This window comes from Phyllopteryx taeniolatus, chromosome 21 (genome assembly GCF_024500385.1).
Source record: "Phyllopteryx taeniolatus isolate TA_2022b chromosome 21, UOR_Ptae_1.2, whole genome shotgun sequence".
In the NCBI taxonomy this organism is placed as follows: Eukaryota; Metazoa; Chordata; class Actinopteri; order Syngnathiformes; family Syngnathidae; genus Phyllopteryx; species Phyllopteryx taeniolatus.
The window spans coordinates 14,197,999-14,218,086 of NC_084522.1; the positions used below are offsets into that span (position 1 = coordinate 14,197,999).

Here is a 20,088-nt window from a genome sequence, read left to right on the forward strand (position 1 = left end):
GTGTGTGTGTGTGTGTGTGTACTCCTTTGACGTCGTAAACCGGTGTCTCCCTCCCTGTCCATCTCCCTCCATCCTTCTAGTGGGCGGTGCCAGTCAAGCGTCAGGGACCGTCGCTAAACTATTAGCGTTTATTATTTCAGTACTGTACATAAAAACTGCCGTCGGTTCTATTTTTTCAGTAGAAGAGGTTTTTTTTCTCCTAATTTACACTCGCCTACTAATATGTTGTCTTAAAGGGAGAGTTTTAAGGGTTTTTTTTTTTTTTTAAACACACTTTCATCATCATATGTTAAGTGTCTGTATGACCTGACAGTAGACTATAATTAAAGTGATCTTTTGAAAAAAACCCTCTCCCTGGCCCCATCTAATGCCACTAATTCAATTTTAATGTTTAAACTGATGACGACGGCTTTTGTTTTTTCTTTCAAATATTCAGTCCTTTTTAATTTGATGCCTGCAACATGCTCCCAAAAATCTGGAACAGGGGCATGTTTACCATTGTGTTACATCACCTTTCCTTTTAACAACACTCTGCAAGTATTTGGGAACTGAGGACACAAATTGTTGCTTTCCCATTCTTGCTTGATGTACAACTTTAGTTGCTCAACAGTCCAGGGTCTCCATTGTCGTATTTTGCGCCTCATAACGCACCACACATTTTCAATGGGAGACAGGTCAGTCTAGTAGAAATAATCTCTTACTCTGAAGCCAGTAGCCACACTGTTGTAACATGCATAAAGTCTGAAGTGAGACAACATTCAAATCTTGCTAGTGGTTTGAAAAGCACGAACCCTCCCTTTAAAGAAGGGCAGATACCTGTGTTTTAAAAAGACTTTGGTGCAAGTGTAAGTATTGCTTCAACTCCTTGAAGCAAAAGGAAAGTACAGACTCTGAAATGTGAAATGAAATTAATCTTTGCACTACATTGCAGAGTTTATGCATTTTTACTTAAATATTTGAGTTTGGTTATGTTTCTATTTTTACCAGTCTTTTTTATTTTTTTTATTTTAACACAACTATCTGTACCTCTACTTAAGTTCAGAGTGAGTACTTTTGCCACCTCCGAGTAGAATACATTTTTGGAACTGGATCTTATTGGACAGAGCAGGTCACAGATGGCAGTCGTCGTCTATTCGCCTGACTTCTGTACATACATATATATACATATATACACACACACACACACAGGGTGTGCCAAAAGAAATGTCATTTGACATAGCAATAGGTGAGTAACTCCATGGCCAAACTTAATTAAAGAGGCTTCCATGTTGAAAGATGAAAGATTTATTGATCACAATTCCAAGAACAATTCAAGTGGATAGATTTTACAGCTGACTTCACAAAGCTTGACAAATGTTCAATACTGTATGCGCCCATCCTGTGACATGACACACGTTACGTCAGTAGTCCAGCTCCTTCCAAACTGTTGTATTTTCTCGCCATGTGGAAAACAGGTTTTCCAGTTGATGTATTCATTGAATTTCCTGGAAAATGCACTTTGCAAACTCGTTCACGAGCAGATTCACACACACAAAATGCCTCTTCGTTGCTAGTGAATGGCATTCACCCTGAAAGAAAAAAAAAAGTGAAACAAACTTTTTACACATTGACATTTTAGAACATTCAACGAGAACTGGGTGTTATTAGAAAACAAAATGTTTTTTTTGTTACTTTGAACGTACAACAAGCTAGAATAACCAACACATCATCTAACAGATTTCACATCGTCAAATACAGGAACAGCTCAGTAAATTTATAGAAACTGAAAGATACAAATGGGAATTATACAATGTATCCGTCGTTCCAGAATTGGGGGACATTTGCTGTCATCAGTGCTCCCATCGCATTTGAAATAGTCCATGCACAAGATGAAGAAACATGCACTCGTTCGGGAAAATTATAGCTGTCCTGAGACAAAATGTAACTGTAGCTGTACTAAAAGTGGTTGTAAATCAGCTTTTTGACATGATTCTTATGTCTTCTGTCTGTCGTCAACTGTTAATACATTTTGTTTTTTAATTACTAGTTTGAAGGGTTATCTCAAAATAAATAAAGAAAGTTTTGTTTAAGCCTGTCCTCTTCCTGTCAGCCATTTTGGAAATGACGTCATTGTTGGATGCTCGTCAGAAGCAGAGATGTGTGAATGAATTTCCTGCTTTGGAAGGGGAACCATCCCGAAACAAGGTTAAAAGGTTGCAAAATGTGGATGGGGAAGTTGCAATAGTTAAAGTGGGTCTCCAGAAACAACGGTGAAAAGCCAAGCACTATTCCAAGGATTAACCATTAAAGATCTTTCCTGGTTACGCAAAGCAGGCTCTTATTCTTCACCTTTGATCCTGGACACCCACGTTGTGACTGTGATGGAGCCTTTTGCAGCTTCCCCATACACATTTGTTTTTCCAAAAAGGGTTGGTACGTAAACAGTCCTCCAAATCTGGAATGTCTACTGTCTATACAGCACAAGATGTGTTAGACAAATGCAAATTTGACTTATCAAGAAAATATCACCATACATACAGCAACCATAAGGCCACAAAGAGGCGCTGAGAATTCACTCTTTATCTTCGTTTCGCGTCGACAGAGCATTTACGGACGCTCCCTGACATCCAGCAACGCAAATCCGTCTTTTGTTCTGGTCGTGGATCTGGCCGTGGTCCTGAAATGCTTCAACAACTTCTGGCCCTCATCGTCCCCAATGCGGTGTGACAGCAAATACCGCTTTTTATCCGTTCACGTGATCGTGAACACTACTAAAGTTGTGATTTCACGTGTCGCGCGCGCGCGCGCGCGCACACACACACGCCCTGAATGCAATGTGGCTCTATGTAAACAAAGAGGCCACATGACTACAGGGTGCACACGGCTGACATGCGCGTCAGTATACTTCGCACACTGTGGCACGATTTGGGCTCGCTAGGTTACGACGATTTTATGGATCCACAGACGATCCTTTTATTTACCACAGGGGACCGCATCGGCTGCTCTTTAACATAAGACCGCCATCTGCTATTGCTCTCTAAATCCTCATAAGCCTGCACGGCCTATATGGGAGGCTAACGCTTGAGTCCATCTATCAGGACGTCATCGCCGGCCACTTTGACGAACGGAACATAAAGTACCGTACGTGGTGTACGATCGTTGCATTTCCCCCTCTTTTTTTTTTTTTTTTTTGCTGAAAGACCCACAACGACATCTGGTGCCCAAAAGCTGTTCGTCACATAATACAGAACGACGGGTGGATGTACAAGCATTAAAATATATATATTTTTTTAAAAAGGACTTTATTCTCTCTTACAGGAACAATGAAAATCTGTACAATGCAAAAGGATTATATATACAGTATATTCATAGATTAATATAGCTATAAATGGTATGAATACATATATGACCATGTATATACACACATGCATGCATATACTGTGTGTGTGTGTATTATCATTAGTGTAAATGACGATGAGCTCAGTAAAACGTGCATAAAAGCATTGGCTTTAACCCTTGAAGTACTTGGAATTTTTAAATATACCTAAATTAAATTTCATATTATGCTGTATGTTTTGTACATTTTTTTTAATCATTGCCTTTTTACACTTTGCTAGGCTGAGAGAAATCACATACAGTGAGGTGCGTGACATCAGATTTGCCTTAGGCTCAAGTATACCAAATATATGCTAAATATGACTACAGGGAGTTCTTGCAGATGGATGGTTGTAAAATATAATTTATTCAAATAAAAAACATTTTAATAACCAATTTTCTTCTGGGTAATCAGTTTCAGAAAAAAATGTGGAATAGATCATTAAATGAGATTTTCTAAACTTACGTGTGGGCAAACTACACTCCCCTGATTCAAGTAAATACACAAACAATTCCCTTCTATTCAGCTGCGAACAAGACTGTGATGCAATAAGATGGAGGCTTACAGGCCTTGGATTCAAAGAGAGGAATCACCATGGTCCCGCTGACATACACCTGCATCAGTGAAGATGTTCCGAAGAAAGTTCCCATCACATGTGACACTTCAAAGTGTGGCTGTGGGGGCCCTGAGGATGAAAACAGGAGGGGAGGGAGGGTGATGAAATTGGCATTCAAACAGGATCAAACGGAGCAATGCAACACCGACTCAAGCTTATAGTGATTCCTCGTACAGCATAGAAGACAGACAGCTTGATCATATCATTACAAAAGACAACAAAGGATGTACATTATCGCCACGTCAACAGTACTATGTCTTTATTGCATCATTAAAGAGGCGGTGCCCCTAAAACGCACTACATACACTAGTCATTGAAACCCATAGGCATAACTTTCTTTCCTGAGTGTTGAGTGACTTTGTAGACATCATTTCGTTCATTTTGAAGACTACACCACGTTACAGCATGCATCTAAAAGGACCTTTGAATTATAGCCAGCTGAAACAATGAATTTCACAAACTTGATCAAGACAGTACTGCAGGGCTACATTTGTTTGATCTAAATGCATATGATAAGTCATCTGTGACTAACTTAACTACGGATTTATTTTGTTAAAATGTGTACATGTACTTTTTCTTAGGCTTTGTAACATGTCTAGTTTACTGAAAGATACGGTTAAAAGAGGTGTAGTTTCTTAACACGGCTCTATTTTCTCAACAATCTTGTCCAGACATTTTTCATGCAAATGAAAGAATCGTTGCACACCATTAGTATTCTTTATTTTTGTGGCTAGTTTGACCTGTTCACTACAAATTAGTGGGTTAATCATAGATGACAAGAGGGAAATTTTGGTAAAGAGCACTAACAAATTCATTGAGATGAAGATTGACATTTGTGTAACCTGCATTTTATGACAGCCTATTAAGACTTCTAGTAATCCATGTGACCTGAAAAAGCATGTAGCTCCCATACATGTATTTTGAAATGTCATGTTTTTATATAATTAATCAAAACAATTCTTCTGGTTTCAAATAAAATGAAAAAATTAGATGTGGTTGGACAGCAATGATATGCAAAATGAAATCCATATAGGAGACATGTTCTTACAGATGCTATTTAAATTGTAGCACAAGTAGAATTTGTTCTCCCAGTCATCACAAACTGGCTGAAGATGAGTAATATGTTTTGACTTCGGTCATAATAAATTTGCGTTCCACATGCATTCCTCTTTTTTTAAATAGTAGCCTGAATAAAGCGTTTCGTTTAACAGACATTGGAGTAAAGGAATTAGACTACAGTAACCTGAAAGGCTGAAATGCCAATCTTAGTTTGGGATTCATTTTTTTAAATTGAAAGGCGACTTTAAATTGTGTTTGCAATATTACTTGTGCTACTGTCTGTAGTAGTAGACATAGTAACAGATGATTCATAGTATGGATTGCATGTGTAAGTGACAAATTGAAAAGAAATCAGCAGGCTCCTATCTTTGTTTTTGCTTCGACTGGTTTAAGGCTGTGAATTGTGGAATGTTGATGGCAGATGGTTTCAATGGGGAAATGAGAGCCAGGAATGGCGGTAAAGCAGAAACAACACCATGTTTCAAAATCAAATTTTTATTTGACAGTACAAATAAAAAGAAACTGAAGCATCTTCACCCCCCTTCCAAAACTTCACTTCCGAGTAGGGTGAGAAGCCAAAATAAATCTTACTCCCAGTCTCCTTTTCAGTTGAAAGGGGCCGCTCTCAACGAAGAAAAACTATAGTCAAATAACGAAGAGACCATCGCTTCACAACTATAAACATCAGAGTTCCACCTGTGAAATAGCTAACATGTATTGTTATAGGAACACAAACTGTAAAAAATATACATCATTTTCACTCCAAAAGTGAAATTTCATGTGGTGCTTTAAGCCGGAAGAATGGCTGGTATGAAATGAAGCAGTGAGAACTGCTAACTAGGAGAAAAAAAAATGGCAGCAGAAACAAACACACTTTTTGACACGCTCCAGGCTAAAGTTACTCGAGACTTTACATTCTGTGGCTACCTATGTATGATGCTGAACTGCATGCACACTTGCATACCATGCACACACTCTGAACTGTATCAAAAACTGATGATCAATGACATATTTACTGCGAAGCTCCAAACTCTGTGAAAAGAAGTATGTATATATATCCACCTCTTATTTTCTTTAATCTTCTGTCTTCAGCACTCTTGTAGGAGTCTCTGCTTTCTTTTCTGGTGAGATCTGTAGGCCTCTCTCTCTCCTTCTCACAGTCTTTTTTTTTAGATTTGGACACGATTTTTGATTTGTCAGCTCCCCCTTTAGCCATTTCACATTTGACCTCCCAGTGCACAGAATGGACCTTTGTTGCAATACTACAGTCAGTACCATGGAGGTGGGAATGGTCTTTTCGGAGCAAACATGGGACCAGGATTCAGACCTCCTCTCGGACCCGGTCGTTTCCCCCTTAGTCTTGGATCAGGCCCATGAAAATTAGGAAATGGTGCGCGTGGGGGACCCCTGGGGAATGGGGGATGGGCAGGACGGGGAACCCGCTGTGGAGGTCGCGGACCAGGGGGGCGCATCTCAAAACGGAGTGGTGGCGCTGGACATCTGGGCGCATAGTGAGGACGAGGGGGGCTCTGTCTTTGGTAATCCTGGCTGTCAAAAGCATCCTGGGAGGAGGGTGAGGAAGGCGAAGTAAAGCGCCCTCTGCCTCTGGGGAGGTTATGTCGAGGGCTGCCCCTTTGGTAGAAAGGGGCCTCAGGGCGGCTGTAAGGGCTGTTCTGAAAACGAGGGCTAGGGCGCGGGGGGATCTCATCGTGGTAATGCTCGTGGTCTTTAGGGTAATGCATGTTGTCTAGGGTAGAGTCTTGATCCTCGGGGTGATCATACAATGATTCATCTGGATGAAAGACTGACTTGTGTCCATGGTCGTGGACCACCATCCTCGGCAAACCTCTGCTTTGACCAGGTTCGCCCATGTCTGCGTGGGGTGCTGGCTGCTGCTCCGGGAGAGTCATTGCTTGGCTGGTTACGGAAGCTGTTGGGAGTACATTTGGAGGGGGAGGTAACTTGGGAACAGGAGGAAGGATGTTTCTAAAGAAATCTGAAGATTGCTGAAACCCTTGAGGTTCTCTGGTTTGTTCGGCTTGGTACTCAAATGGCCTTGTCGTCAGGTTTTTAGCAGGGCTCTGCACATTGTAGCCTGTGGGTTGCTGACCATACCAACAGTGATCAGCCATCCCCTGAAAGTCCTCCACGGGTTGTGTGCTGCCTGCACTGCCCTGAGTTGCAGGACCTCCACCTGGCTGATACTGTTCAACAGGAGTTGACATACTGTTTTCACTGTATTGGTATGGTTGGTACGTCTGTCCATTCTGAGCAACACCTGGCTGAAGGTGGTCTTGCAGGTTGGTGTTTTCTGGGTTCTGAGAAGTATTTTTATGGAATGCAAAGAGAGCTGGCATCCCAGTTTCTGTGTTTGTGCTTGAAGACTTTGGGAGCCCCACTGGCACATCCATGACCTCATCTTGGGTTGGGGTGCCTCCACCCTCATCACGCACTGGTGTCCCATCCTGCGTGTCGGTTCCTGTTACAGGACTCAAGTTATCCACCCTATTGGGTTGGTTTATGGCGAAACCAAGGTCAAAGCAGTTAAAAACAGGATTGCCATGCAGGAAGTTGTGAATTTTGGATTCTAAACTGTCTGGTTTTACTACTTGTGTTGTCACTGCTGTCAAATCCATATCTTTGGCTACATCCTGCACAGGGGCAGTGGTTGGCTTGTTCTCAGTAACCATTTGCGAGGTTTTGCTCTGCTTTACAGTGGCGTTTGATGGTGAAGAAGGCACCAGTGTAGCAGAGGAGGAAGTGGAGCTCTGATTGGTAGCTGCTGAAGCTGATGTGAATGAGGGTAAGGGAGGAGTCTTGCCTGTATTGGAGGACTCTGCTGGGACATTTGCAGCAGGGCTGCTCAGATGAGAAGTGATGCCTGATTGAAGAGAAGTCAATTATACATAATCAGTACATGGTGTAAATATAAACCGAAAATATGGCTACTATTGTAAAACAAAAAAAGAAACTCACCATCAAGGCTACCTTGAGCTTGGACCTTAGACAGAGCACTGATGAGATCTGCAGGACTCATGTCCACCTTTGCCAGGATGTCAACCAAGGAAGTGGCATCTTCAGAGGCAGGCGGTATCGTCTCAACTGATAAGTAGGGGTTAGCTGTAGTAGGACTCTCCACTGGTGGCCCTGCATTGGAACGAGGGACACACTTATAGTGGCTTTCTTTTAAAAATATATTGCCTTAGGGAGGTTAAACTGTTAATCATATAGAACATGTATACCATCATAAATTCTGTTACGCCGTACAGCAACAGTTGCACTGCATGCATGATTTACTCCACATGGTTTGAGTGAAATAAAAAAAATAATTAATAAAAAAGATACATGATATTGGATATTGTCAGACCAGAATCAGGCCTCTTTCAAATTGGGATAAAAATCTGAAATCGAAATGTGCAAATTAGGGATAGGAATCGATAAGAATTTAGCAATACTGTTTAAAGATTTGATTCCTTATCAATTCTCTGATCAATCCTCATTGTGTGAGGGAATGAAATAAAACAAATTGGGTTTGGTTCCTTTTCCTCTTTAATATCTTCAACTTTGGACACGAGTTGCAGCATATCCAGTATACACTTATAATCTGTAATAAAAAAAGAAAAGTAGGCAACTTACTTCTCAAAGTATGTCAAGAGAACAAAAAAAAACTAAAGCTTAATGAAATTTTTGCATTCCTTGCAAGAATCACAGTGCCTTGGGCAATTATCCAGTTCAAGTGTTATTGGTCCTGAGAATATGAAATACAGTGGAACCTCAATTTACGTACTATAGTATTTTTAATTTGTGAACTGTGGTAGTGTAGTCGCGAAATCAGTAGAGCTTTTTTCTCGCATCGCGTAACAATCATTAGCTCTGTGCGTGGCAACTGAGGTAATGTATCCTTGATTTTTTTTTCTTCTTCTCTTAATCAGCCCTCAGAATGGCTCCTAAGAAACGGAAAACTGCTTGAGAAGCTAAATTAGAAATCATATATGGTTATCTTAGAATTCTCTCCCGCCGCTACTGAGGGGTAGTTTAGCTTAAATTTCCTCAGAGCGAGGAGGAGCCGCCACTCGCTGCAGGATAAGCACACAGCCTCACTGGCTTTCACATGCAGGGAGCTGAGCAGCCACGATTCCCAAGCAATCGATCAAGTAGAGGAGCCCGCAGGAGTAGCCTGAGTTTGGTTCAGGTCCCCGCTCTATGCCAATTCCGCTATATGCGGAACGTCACGCGACCAAGGTGGAAAACGGAATAGTTGACTTTCTTTGTGTGCTTTGCTAACGATCATAGCTAGGAATGATTATATGATTGTTTAAAGCTGCACTTGCTACAATATTTTTTTTCCTGTGTGGCTGGTATCTTCAGACAAAGTTATTTACAAGTCTGTCAATCATTTATACAAATATGATATCATGCATGTAAACATGAACAAACCCCAAACACCGTATAGTCATCTTTAGTGGCTCTGTGGTGACATGGTGTTTATAAAAAGAAAGGGAGTATTTCAAACTCCCCCTTTTGCACAGCAAAACTGTTCCAGCACAAAAGGCATACAGATCCACCATTCTGCATGGCCATGCAACTTAACAGGGCAGGTTTAAAAAAAAACAACAAAGACTGAACATTTAAAGTTCCTACAGGTGCTTTGAAACAGTCCCATTCCCCAGTCACCAGAGTGAGGTGGAAGTTCTTTTACTTGATTTGCCGAATGCAGAAGTTTGGAGATAACTGTAAGGTACGTTTGAGGTGTCAATGATCATCGTGCATCCATCCTGCAGGAAGTTAGATGGCGAGCTGCTGTCTTCATCAGAGCACAAGCAGAGTGCTAGTGATCTACCACTATGCTCATGTCACAATTTAGTTAAAAGGGCTGGCGGTAGCTGGTGTACAGTCATTTGGGCTGAATCACAATTGCAATATTGTTAAAAAAATCCATCCATCCATTTTCTACCGCTTATCCGAGGTGGGGTCGCGGGGGCAGTAGCTTTAGCAGGGACGCCCGCCTCAGAGAACCCAGACTTCCTCATGAGAAGGCGTGTCGGTGGAATTGAAGAGGTCTTCGAAGTATTCTCCCCACCGACTCACAACGTCCCGAGTCGAGGTCAGCAGCGCCCCATCCCCACTATACACAGTGTTGATGGTGCACTGCTTCCCCCTCCTGAGACGCCGGATGGTGGACCAGAATTTCCTCGAAGTCGTCCGGACATCTTTCCCCATGCCCTCACCGAACCTCTCCCATACACAAGTTTTTGCTTCAGCGACCACCAAAGCTGCATTCCGCTTGGCCAGCCGGTACCCATCTGCAGTCTCAGGAGTCCCACAGGGCAAAAAGGCCCGATAGGACTCTTTCTACAGCTTGACGGCAACCTTCATCGTTGGTGGCCACCAAATGATTCCGGGATTGCCGCCACGACACGCACCGACCACCTTACAGCCACAGCTCCGGTCGGCCGCCTCAGCAATGGAGGCGCGGAACATGGTCCACTCGAACTCGATGTCCCCCGCCTCCCCCGGAACGTGAGCAAAGTTCTGTCAGAGGTGGGAGTTGAAACTCCTTCTGACAGGGGATTCTGCCAGACGTTACCAGCAGACCCTCACAATACGTTTGGGCCTGCCACGTCGGACCGGCATCTTCCCCCACCATCGGAGCCAACTCACCACCAGGTGGTGATCAGTTGACAGCTCCGCCCCTCTCTTCACCCGAGTGTCCAAGACATGCGGCCGCAAGTCCGATGACACGACCACAAAGTCGACCATTGAACTACGACCTAGGGTGTCCTGGTGCCAAGTGCACATGTGGACACCCTTATGCTTGAACATGGTGTTTGTTATGGACAATCCTTGACGAGCACAGAAGTCCAATAACAGAACACCGCTCGGGGAGGGGGGCGTTCCTCCCAATCACGCCCTTCCAGGTCTCACTGTCCACGTGAGCATTGAAGTCTCCCAGCAGAACGATGGAGTCCCCAGCAGGAGCACTCTCCAGCACCCCCTCCAAGGACTCCAAAAAGGGTGGGTACTCTGAACTGCTGTTCGGTGCATAGCCACAAACAACAGTCCGAAGGCGGAGGGAGGCTACCCTCTCGTCCACTGGGGTGAACCCCAACGTACAGGCGTCGAGCCGGGGGGCAATAAGTATACCCACACCTGCTCGGCGCCTCTCACCGTGGGCAACTCCAGAGTGGAAGAGAGTCCAACCCCTCTCAAGAGGACTGGTACCAGAGCCCAAGCTGTGTGTGGAGGCGAGTCTGACTATATCTAGTCAGAACTTCTCGACCTCACACACCAGCTCGGGCTCCTTCCCTGCCAGAGAGGTGACATTCTACGTCCCTAGAGCCAGTTTCTGTAGCCGGGGATCGGATCGCCAAGGTCCCTGCCTTCGGCCACTGCCCAGCTCACACTGCACCCGACCCGACGGCCCTTCCCACAGATGGTGAGCCCATGGTAAGGGGGGCCCAAGTTACCCTTTCGGGCTGTTCGGGCCCCATGGGTGCCCCCACCAGGCGCTCGCCTTCGAGCCCCACCTCTAGGCCTGGCTCCAGAGGGGGGCCCCGGTGACCCGCGTCCAGGCAAGGGAAAACTGAAGGGGTCATAAGGGGTCTCCACCACAATAAGGTGACAGCTCAAGGAGGGGTTGTTAAAAAATAAGAATTCCCTATTTCATTATTTTCACAAATCGTTCAGCCCTAATTGTAATACATCAGAATCAGAATCAGAATCAGAATCAGAATCATCTTTATTTGCCAAGTATGTCCAAAACACACAAGGAATTTGTCTCCGGTAGTTGGAGCCGCTCTAGTACAACAGACAGTCAATTTACAGAACACTTTGGAGACATAAAGACATTGACAAAAAACAACAACAAACAACAATTGTGCAAAAAGATGCAGAGTCCTCAGTTCGAATGGCTAATGACGCAATAGTCTGGTGCAATGACCATTGTGCAAAGGGCACTGAGACTTCAAGGAGTGTATGCGGTTTAAAGTGACGAGTACTGCGATAATCTGGGACAATGGTTGTGCAAATGTTACAGATACTCCTCAATCAGTGTGCAAATGAAGCAGATACTACTCTGGCATGAGTGGCCACTATATGCAAATAGCGCAGCACGGCGAGACAACTACAGTGAGTGCACGAGTAATACATAATACAGAATACAGAAATGTGACAACGAACTCAAGTCAAAAAATTGCCAGCTTGTTGTAATGGAATTGTAAGTTAGCTGTTCAAGAAGTTGATTGCAAGAGGGAAGAAGCTGTTGGAATGTCTACTAGTTCTAGTTTGCATTGATCGGTAGCGCCTACCTGAGGGAAGGAGCTGGAAGAGCTGGTGACCGGGGTGGGGAGGGTCCGAGAGGATTTTGCACGCCCTTGTCTTAGTTCTGGCAGCGTGCAAGTCCTCAAGGGTGGGTAGGGGGGTACCGACAATCCTTTCAGCAGTTTTGATTGTCCGTTGCAGTCGGAGTTTGTCCTTTTTTGTAGCAGCACCAAACCAGACTGTGATGGAAGAACACAGGACTGATTCGATGACCGCTGTGTAGAACTGTCTCAGCAGCTCCGGTGGCAGGCCATGCTTTCTCAGAAGCCGCAGGAAGTACATCCTCTGCTGGGCCTTTTTGAGGACGGAGTTGATGTTGGTCGCCCACTTCAGGTCCTGGGAGATTGTAATTCCCAGGAACTTGAAGGTCTCGACGGTTGACACAAGGCAGCTGGACAGCGTGAGGGGCAGCTGTGGCGAAGGATGCCTCCTGAAGTCCACGATCATCTCTACAGTCTTGAGCGTGTTCAGCTCCAGGTTGTGTCGGCCGCACCACAGCTCCAGCCGCTCCGCTTCCTGTCGATATGCAGACTCGTCACCGTCCTTGATGAGGCCGATGACAGTGGTGTCATCTGCAAACTTCAGGAGTTTGACAGTCGGGTTCGCTGAGGTGCAGTCGTTCGTGTAGAGAGAGAAGAGCAGCGGAGAGAGGACACAACCTTGGGGCGCCCCAGTGCTGATGCTGCGTGTGGATGAGGTGGCCTCCCCCAGCCTGACCTGCTGTGTCCTGCCCGTCAGAAAGCTGTAGATCCACTGGCAGATGGCAGGTGAGACGCTGAGCTGGAGAAGCTTGGATGAAAGGAGTTCAGGGATGATGGTGTTGAACGCTGAGCTGAAGTCCACGAACAGGATCCTCGCGTAGGTCCCTGCACTGTCGAGGTGTTCTAGGATGAAGTGCAGTCCCATGTTGACTGCATCATCCGCAGATCTGTTCGCTTGGTAGGCAAACTGCAGGGGGTCCAGCAGGGGACCTGTGACACTCTTGAGGTGGTCCAGCACAAGACGTTCAAAGGACTTCATGACCACAGATGTCAAAGCGACAGGCCTGTAGTCATTCAGACCCGAGATTGCAGGTTTCTTGGGGACTGGGATGATGGTGGAGCGTTTGAAGCAGGATGGAACTTCGCACATTTCCAGTGATCTGTTGAAGATCTGAGTGAAGACTGGCGCGAGCTGGTCCGCGCAGACTTTGAGGCAGGATGGAGACACGTGGTCCGGGCCTGCCGCTTTGTTAATCTTTTGTTGTTTGAAGATGCGTCTCACATCCTGTTCATGGATGGTTAACGCAGAGGTCAGAGGTGTGATTGTGGTCGCGGGTGGGGCCGGGTTGGTGTGTGGTGTGAAACTGTCCTTTTCAAATCTGCAGTAGAAGGTATTCAAGTCGTTGGCTAGTGTGCTATTGTTCTCAGCTTGGGGGGATCGTCGCTTGTAATTAGTCAGCGACTGGAATGCATGCCAGACTGATTTAGAGTCGTTTGCGCTAAACTGTTTTTCCAACTTTGCTGTATAGATCCTCTTTGCAATGTTAATTTCTTTGGTCAGCTGGTTTCTAGCTCGATTATACAGGGCCCTGTCCCCGCTCTGATATGCGTCCTCCTTAGCTTGGCGAAGCTGCTTGAGTTTAGCAGTGAACCACGGCTTATTGTTGTTGAATGTGCGAAATGATTTTGTTGGAACACAGACCTCTTCACAGAAACTGATATAGGATGTGACAGTGTCCGTATATTCATCCAGGCTGCCAGCTGAATTTTCAAAGACACTCCAGTCTGTGCAGTCTAAGCTGCTTTGAAGTTCCATCTTGGCTTCATTTGTCCACTTTTTGACTGTTTTCACTGTAGGCTTCGCACATTTAAGTTCTTGCCTGTACGTCGGTATTAAGTGAATTAAGCAGTGATCAGACGAGCCCAAGGCTGCACGAGGTATAGCACGGTATGCGTTTTTTACCGTGGTGTAGCAGTGGTCTAAAGTATTATTTTCCCTGGTAGGACAGTCGATGTGCTGCTTGTATTTAGGGAGTTCGTGGTTGAGTTTAGCTTTGTTAAAGTCCCCGAGAATAATGAGGGGTGAGTCGGGGTGTTTTTTTTCAATTTCGTTGACTTGATCGGCGAGCGTTAGCAATGCGGCGTTCGTGTTAGCTTGAGGCGGAATATAGACGGCAGCGAGAATGAATGATGCGAACTCACGTGGCGAGTAGAATGGTTTACAGTTTACGAATAGCGACTCCAAATGCGGGCTGCAGTGTGTGCTGATCACCGTGACGTCCGTACACCATTTTTCGTTGATATAGAGGCATATCCCGCCGCCCTTTGTTTTCCCCGATGATTCCATGTCGCGGTCCGCTCGATGAATGTGGAAACCGGGAAGCATAATGCCGGCATCAGGTACAGCGTCGCAGAGCCAGGTCTCCGTGAAGCACATGGCCGCGGAACGTCCGAAGTCTTTACTTGTCTTTAACAGAAGATGAAGCTCGTCCATTTTGTTGGGTAGGGAGCGTACGTTCGCGAGGTGGATCGACGGGAACGCCAATCTGTGTCCTCTCTTGCGGAGTTTCACCTGAATGCCGGCTCGCTTCCCTCTGTGGCGCCGCTTCCGTCTCCATGCGCCGAAAACCGCGGACGCCGCTCCGGTGAGTAACTCTGGGAAAAAACTGAGCGGATATTCGAAAGTTGGTGACAGAAAGTCTGGAGTAGACTCCTTGATGGTTAGCAGGTCTCCCCTTGTGTAAGTGAGTCGTGTAAGGTCTCCAAAGACGGACGAAAAACACAAAAACAAAGACAATACTAGAGAGCGCGTTACCGAGGCGACCACACTGGTAGGCGCCATCACATCAAATCAGTCTTCCCTTAAATCCCCTTCCTTTGCTTGCATATTTAATGTGCCATCTTCTGTGCTGTCCCATAGATAAGCTGTGCCGACAACATTGTTTAATATTCACTGTAGGAACCGGTGGCCCAAAATGCAACACAAAAGCCAGGTTGGATGGTGGGCTACATATATATAACAAACAATGCTCATGCACCGGTCATTTTGGGCCAGAATGTAAACAGTACTGTATGCTAAAATGCTAAGACTTTGCATAGTGATTCACTAGCGAACATAGCCATGTTATTGCTTCATAAAAAAGTTTTTTTATTTTTTTATTTTTTTTTTTTTACATCTTACAGTACTCTACACTTCTTGCGTGTGACATCCACACATTTGTTACGTACGAGGAATCAATCAGTGGAACTTTCAGGCAAGCAAATAAATGATTCTTAGTAATCGAATGAGTGGTTTTCAATTCCCATCCCTAATGCCAAAGTAATTGCAGTACATACCCCCGGATACATGCTTTAAATGCAAGCCTGACGGCACCTCAACACAAGATCGGCATAAAAATAGGAGTGCAGAACATTTAGACTCCCATTTCATTAAAAATAACAATCGATTAATGGCTCATTAATAGTAAAATGCCTACCACTGGTATAAAGGTACTGTACACTGTGTCAATGGCAGCAAATCTTTATTTTAAACAATTATCCATCTGTAATAAGACTTACACCACCATTATCAGTCTTCTCACCTGTGTTTTTCATGGCCGCATTTAAACTGTTGAGGATAGATCCAATTTTACCCAGGTCAACAGTTTCCACACTTCCTGTAAGGGTTGCTACAGATGCCTCATCAGATGAGGTATGCTGTGCTGTTGCTACTGATGGCTCTCTGTTTTGGGTGATGGGATTTGATGCCTTCAAAGGGCTGGAACACTTTATTTTCTCCTCAACTGTGAAAGAAAAAATGGCAATGTGAACAATGACCAATGTGACTATGTCAGCGCAAGATGACAGTTTTTATGCATATTACCAAAATGTAGCTACTATTTGTTATTAATGGTTACGGTGTCAGATCTTTGTGTGGTTAGTCAACAATGATGCCTTCCACCAGAGCTAAAACTGCAACATGACTTCAACTACATCCATAATGATGGGTCAGATACATATGGATTTTATTTAAAATAAATAAACAAATAAATAAATAAATAAACAAACAAGCTGAAAGGTTTTCACAATGTAATGAAATCCCTGTGTATGTATGTCTGTACAGTGGAGGAAATAATTATTTGATCCCTCACTGATTTTGTAGGTTCACCCACTGACAAAGACATGAGTGGTCTATAATTTTAATGGTAGGTTTATGTTAAAAGTGAGAGACATTAAAGGAAAAGCCAGAAAACCCCATTTAAAAAATATAAAAATGTATTTGCATTTCATTGCATGAAATAAGTGCGTGATCCCCTCCCAACAATAAGAATAAGGAGAATAATCATCTTTTATTGTCATGAACATGCATGCACACAAAATTCTTTCTCTGCATTTAACCCATCACAGTGAACACATACACATGTTAGTGGAACACACTGGAGCAGGGGGCAGCTAAAGCGCCCGGGGATAAAGAATAAATAAATAAAGAATTCCAGCTCCCATAGACTAGTACTCTCACTTTAAGAAAACACTCCTTATCTAAACTCGTTAGCTGTATGAAAGACCCCTATCTCACACCTGTCTACAGAATCAATCAATCAGACACCAACCAGTCCGTCATAGGCAAGACCAAGACCATTGGCAAGAGACTACGCTAGGAGACAACAGTTGGTGCAATAATTAGTTTAATGGAATAAACACAAAATGACGGTCAATCTCCATCGATCTGGGGCTCCTTGCAAGATTTCACCTTGTGGCGTATCAATGATCATGAGAAAGGTTAGGCATCAGCCCAGAACTACACAGGAGGCGCTTGCTAATGATCTAAAGGCGGCTGGGAACACAGTCAGCAAGAAAAACAATGGTAACACTACGTAATGGATTACAATCCTGCAGCGCCTGTAAGTTCCCCCCTGAAGGCCTTACAGAAACATGTACAGGCCCGTCCGAAGTTTGCCAATGAACACCTAAATGATTCAGAGAATGATTGGGAGAAGGTGAAGTGGTCAGATGAGACAAAAATCGAGCTGTTTGGAATCAATTTGACTCGTCGTGTTTGGAGGATGAGGAATTCACCCCAAGAACACCACCCCCACCGTCAAGCATGCAGGTGGTAGCATTATGCTTTGAGTGTTTTTCTCTCCAAATTGGGACAGGTCAAATTCATCGTATCAAGGGAAATATGGATCGAGCCTTGCACCGTGAAATCCTGGGTGACAACCTCCTCCTCTTAGTCAGAAAACTTAAAATGGGTCATGGATGGAGCTTCCAGCATGAAGATGACCTAAAGCACACAGTCAAGGAAATGAAGCACTGGCTAAAGAAGCAGCACACTAAGGTCATGAAGTGGTCTAGCCAGTCTCCAGACCTAAATCCCATAGAAAAACCTGTGGAGGGAGCTGAAGCTTCGAGTTGCCAAGGCACAGCCTCGAAACCTTAAGGATTTGTAGAGGATCTGCAAAGAGGAGTGGTCCAAAATTCCTCCCGCGATGTGTGTAAAGTACAAGAATCATCTCTGTACTGGCCAACAAAGGGTTCCCCACCAAGTACCAAGTAATGTTTTGACAGGGAGTCAAATACTTATTTACCTCAATGAATTGCAAAATAATTTGAATGTTTTGTTTTATGTGATTTTGTAGATCTTTTTGATATTCTGTCTCTCCCTTTTAAAATCCACCTCCCATTAAAATTATAGACCATGTCTTTGTCAGTGGGTAAACATATAAAATCAGTGAATCATAAAATAATTATTTCCTTCACTGTGACTGTGACTGTGTCAGTGTGTGCGTGTGTGCGTGTATGCATGTAAGTATGTACAGTGGAACCTCAATAGAATGGCCTTATTTGAGCGGGGGGATCGTCCGATATAGCCAATTGTCCGTTACACTGAAGCACTTTTAGGTCAAATGCACTCATATTAGTGTAGAATTTTTATTCCGTGGCCTTAAATGGCCAGTACAGGACAAAGTTATTGTAAATAAATATAGAAATAAAGCTTGAAAATGTTTGAAAGTTTCACATTTTCTCCTAACTTACCACCCAGGTGTGCTTGGTCATGGTGACATTGTTGACGTACAGTACTCATCATAGGCGAGAGCCATGAGGAATTAGTGTGCGTCCGAGTTCCAAATCTGTTGCCAAAGGTGAATGGCTTGACAAAAAAACGGTTACTGTACCAAAAACAGGATGTTCCAGACTCCAAGAGACTTGTGTTGTGTATTACCGCAACAATACCGCTCTCTCTCTCTGCGGAGCACTCTACGTACAATAGACAAAATAATTTGAATGTTTTGTTTTATGTGATTTTGTAGATCTGTTTGATATTCTGTCTCTCCCTTTTAAAATCCACCTCCCATTAAAATTATAGACCATGTCTGCGGAGCACTCTACGTACATTAGACAATAGATAAAACCATCATCACATGGCCGCCACATCAATGCCCCACATTTAACATGGCTGCCACATAGGCACGGGAGGCACTTGAAGAGCAGACACTGGGAGCCAGGCCTTCTCATCCTACATTAGTGTGTAACCTCACAAATGCGCTTCCGGAAAAATGGTCACAAATTCCCATAAACACACTCATAAACCTTGTGGAAAACCTTCCCAGAAGAGTTTAAGCTGTTATAACTGCAGAGGGTGAAACAATGTCATATTAAACTTTATGGATTAAGAATGAGATGTCACTTAAATTCATATCTGAGTCAAGGGTGGTGAGCGAATAGTGTGTGTGTGTGTGTGTGTGTGTGTGTGTGTGTGTGTGTGTGTGTGTGTAACCTCTGACAATGACTGACAAAATTTAACATTTATATTTTTCATCCAGTTCTGCATTGAACACCAAGCAGGAACTTCTGTAAAATGCAGTGTAAGCCAAGACTTGTGATGTTGCTCAGTGGGGTAAACAATAATGTCTCCATTTAGAGCACTACAACAGGGCAAACAAACCTATTGTACCAATATAATATGAACAGAGAATGGTTTATGAAGAAAAAAGAACAGAAAATGCTATTCTGGAAACCTTGAATTCAACTGTCAAAACATGAAGCTAGCTGTAACACATTTGATTTCTTTCCACTCGGTATATGTGAAAAAATATGCAAATAAAAAAATAACCCATTTTACAACTCACCTATGATGCTTCCGCTGACTATTTCATCCTCAGAAAGCTCCATGTCTTCCACCTCACGGTTAACGTTATCTTCCCCGAGATTCAACACTGGTTTTGGGGAATCTCCGATTGAGGACAGAGGACTTGGGGCTGGAGGTTCTGCTTCATCATCCATAGCGGAATCATCCACATCTGGATGAGGCTTGGCCAGTTCTAGGTCGTGGAAAGGAGATTCGGAGCCTGTTGGGGATGGTGCGTCAGCAGAGGGCGAAGGAATAGGCGAATCATCCAGGTCTGGTAATGTGGCCTTTAGGTTGTCCAGCTTGCGCTTCAGGTGGGACACTCTGTTAGCAAATGTCTGGTAGGCCTTGAGGGGAGGGTAATAAGGTTTGATGAATTAATTGAGAAAATGTCCCAACAGCTTTTATAAACAGCTCACATTATTGTTTTTAACATTGCTTCCATTTAAGTTGACTACTGTCCTGTAACGTCAAAAGGTATTTGTTTATCATGGCCTTTGTGTAAAACCTTGTCCGAAAACACTGAGTTGTGTTATGTATAGGCGGCACGGTGGGCGACTGGTTAGAGCGTCTGCCTCACAGTTCTGAGGACCGGGGTTCAATCCCCGGCCCCCGCCTGTGTGGAGTTTGCATGTCCGCCCCGTGCTTG

At 44.1% G+C, this 20,088-nt stretch overlaps 1 protein-coding gene across 3 annotated transcripts in view; it reads right to left on the reverse strand.

The window, feature by feature from the left end:
- Nucleotides 1-1,259: 1,259 nt before the first annotated feature.
- rprd2a (regulation of nuclear pre-mRNA domain containing 2a) overlaps nt 1,260-20,088 on the reverse strand; it is a 43,393-nt gene continuing 24,564 nt past the window's right edge. The window contains exons 7-12 of one of the 3 annotated variants that reach the window (XR_009786062.1): nt 19,441-19,786; nt 15,913-16,113; nt 8,007-8,177; nt 6,093-7,911; nt 3,949-4,040; nt 1,260-1,568 (exon numbers count right to left, since the gene is read on the reverse strand). Coding sequence is in view for 1 of the 3 variants with exons in the window: in XM_061759511.1 (XP_061615495.1) it covers nt 6,299-7,911; nt 8,007-8,177; nt 15,913-16,113; nt 19,441-19,786 (2,331 nt within the window). In the remaining 2 variants the exon portion in view is untranslated. Of the gene's footprint in view, nt 1,569-3,189; nt 4,041-5,509; nt 7,912-8,006; nt 8,178-15,912; nt 16,114-19,440; nt 19,787-20,088 lie in introns of those variants that run through there. The other 2 variants (XR_009786061.1, XM_061759511.1) reach the window with 2 other exon arrangements.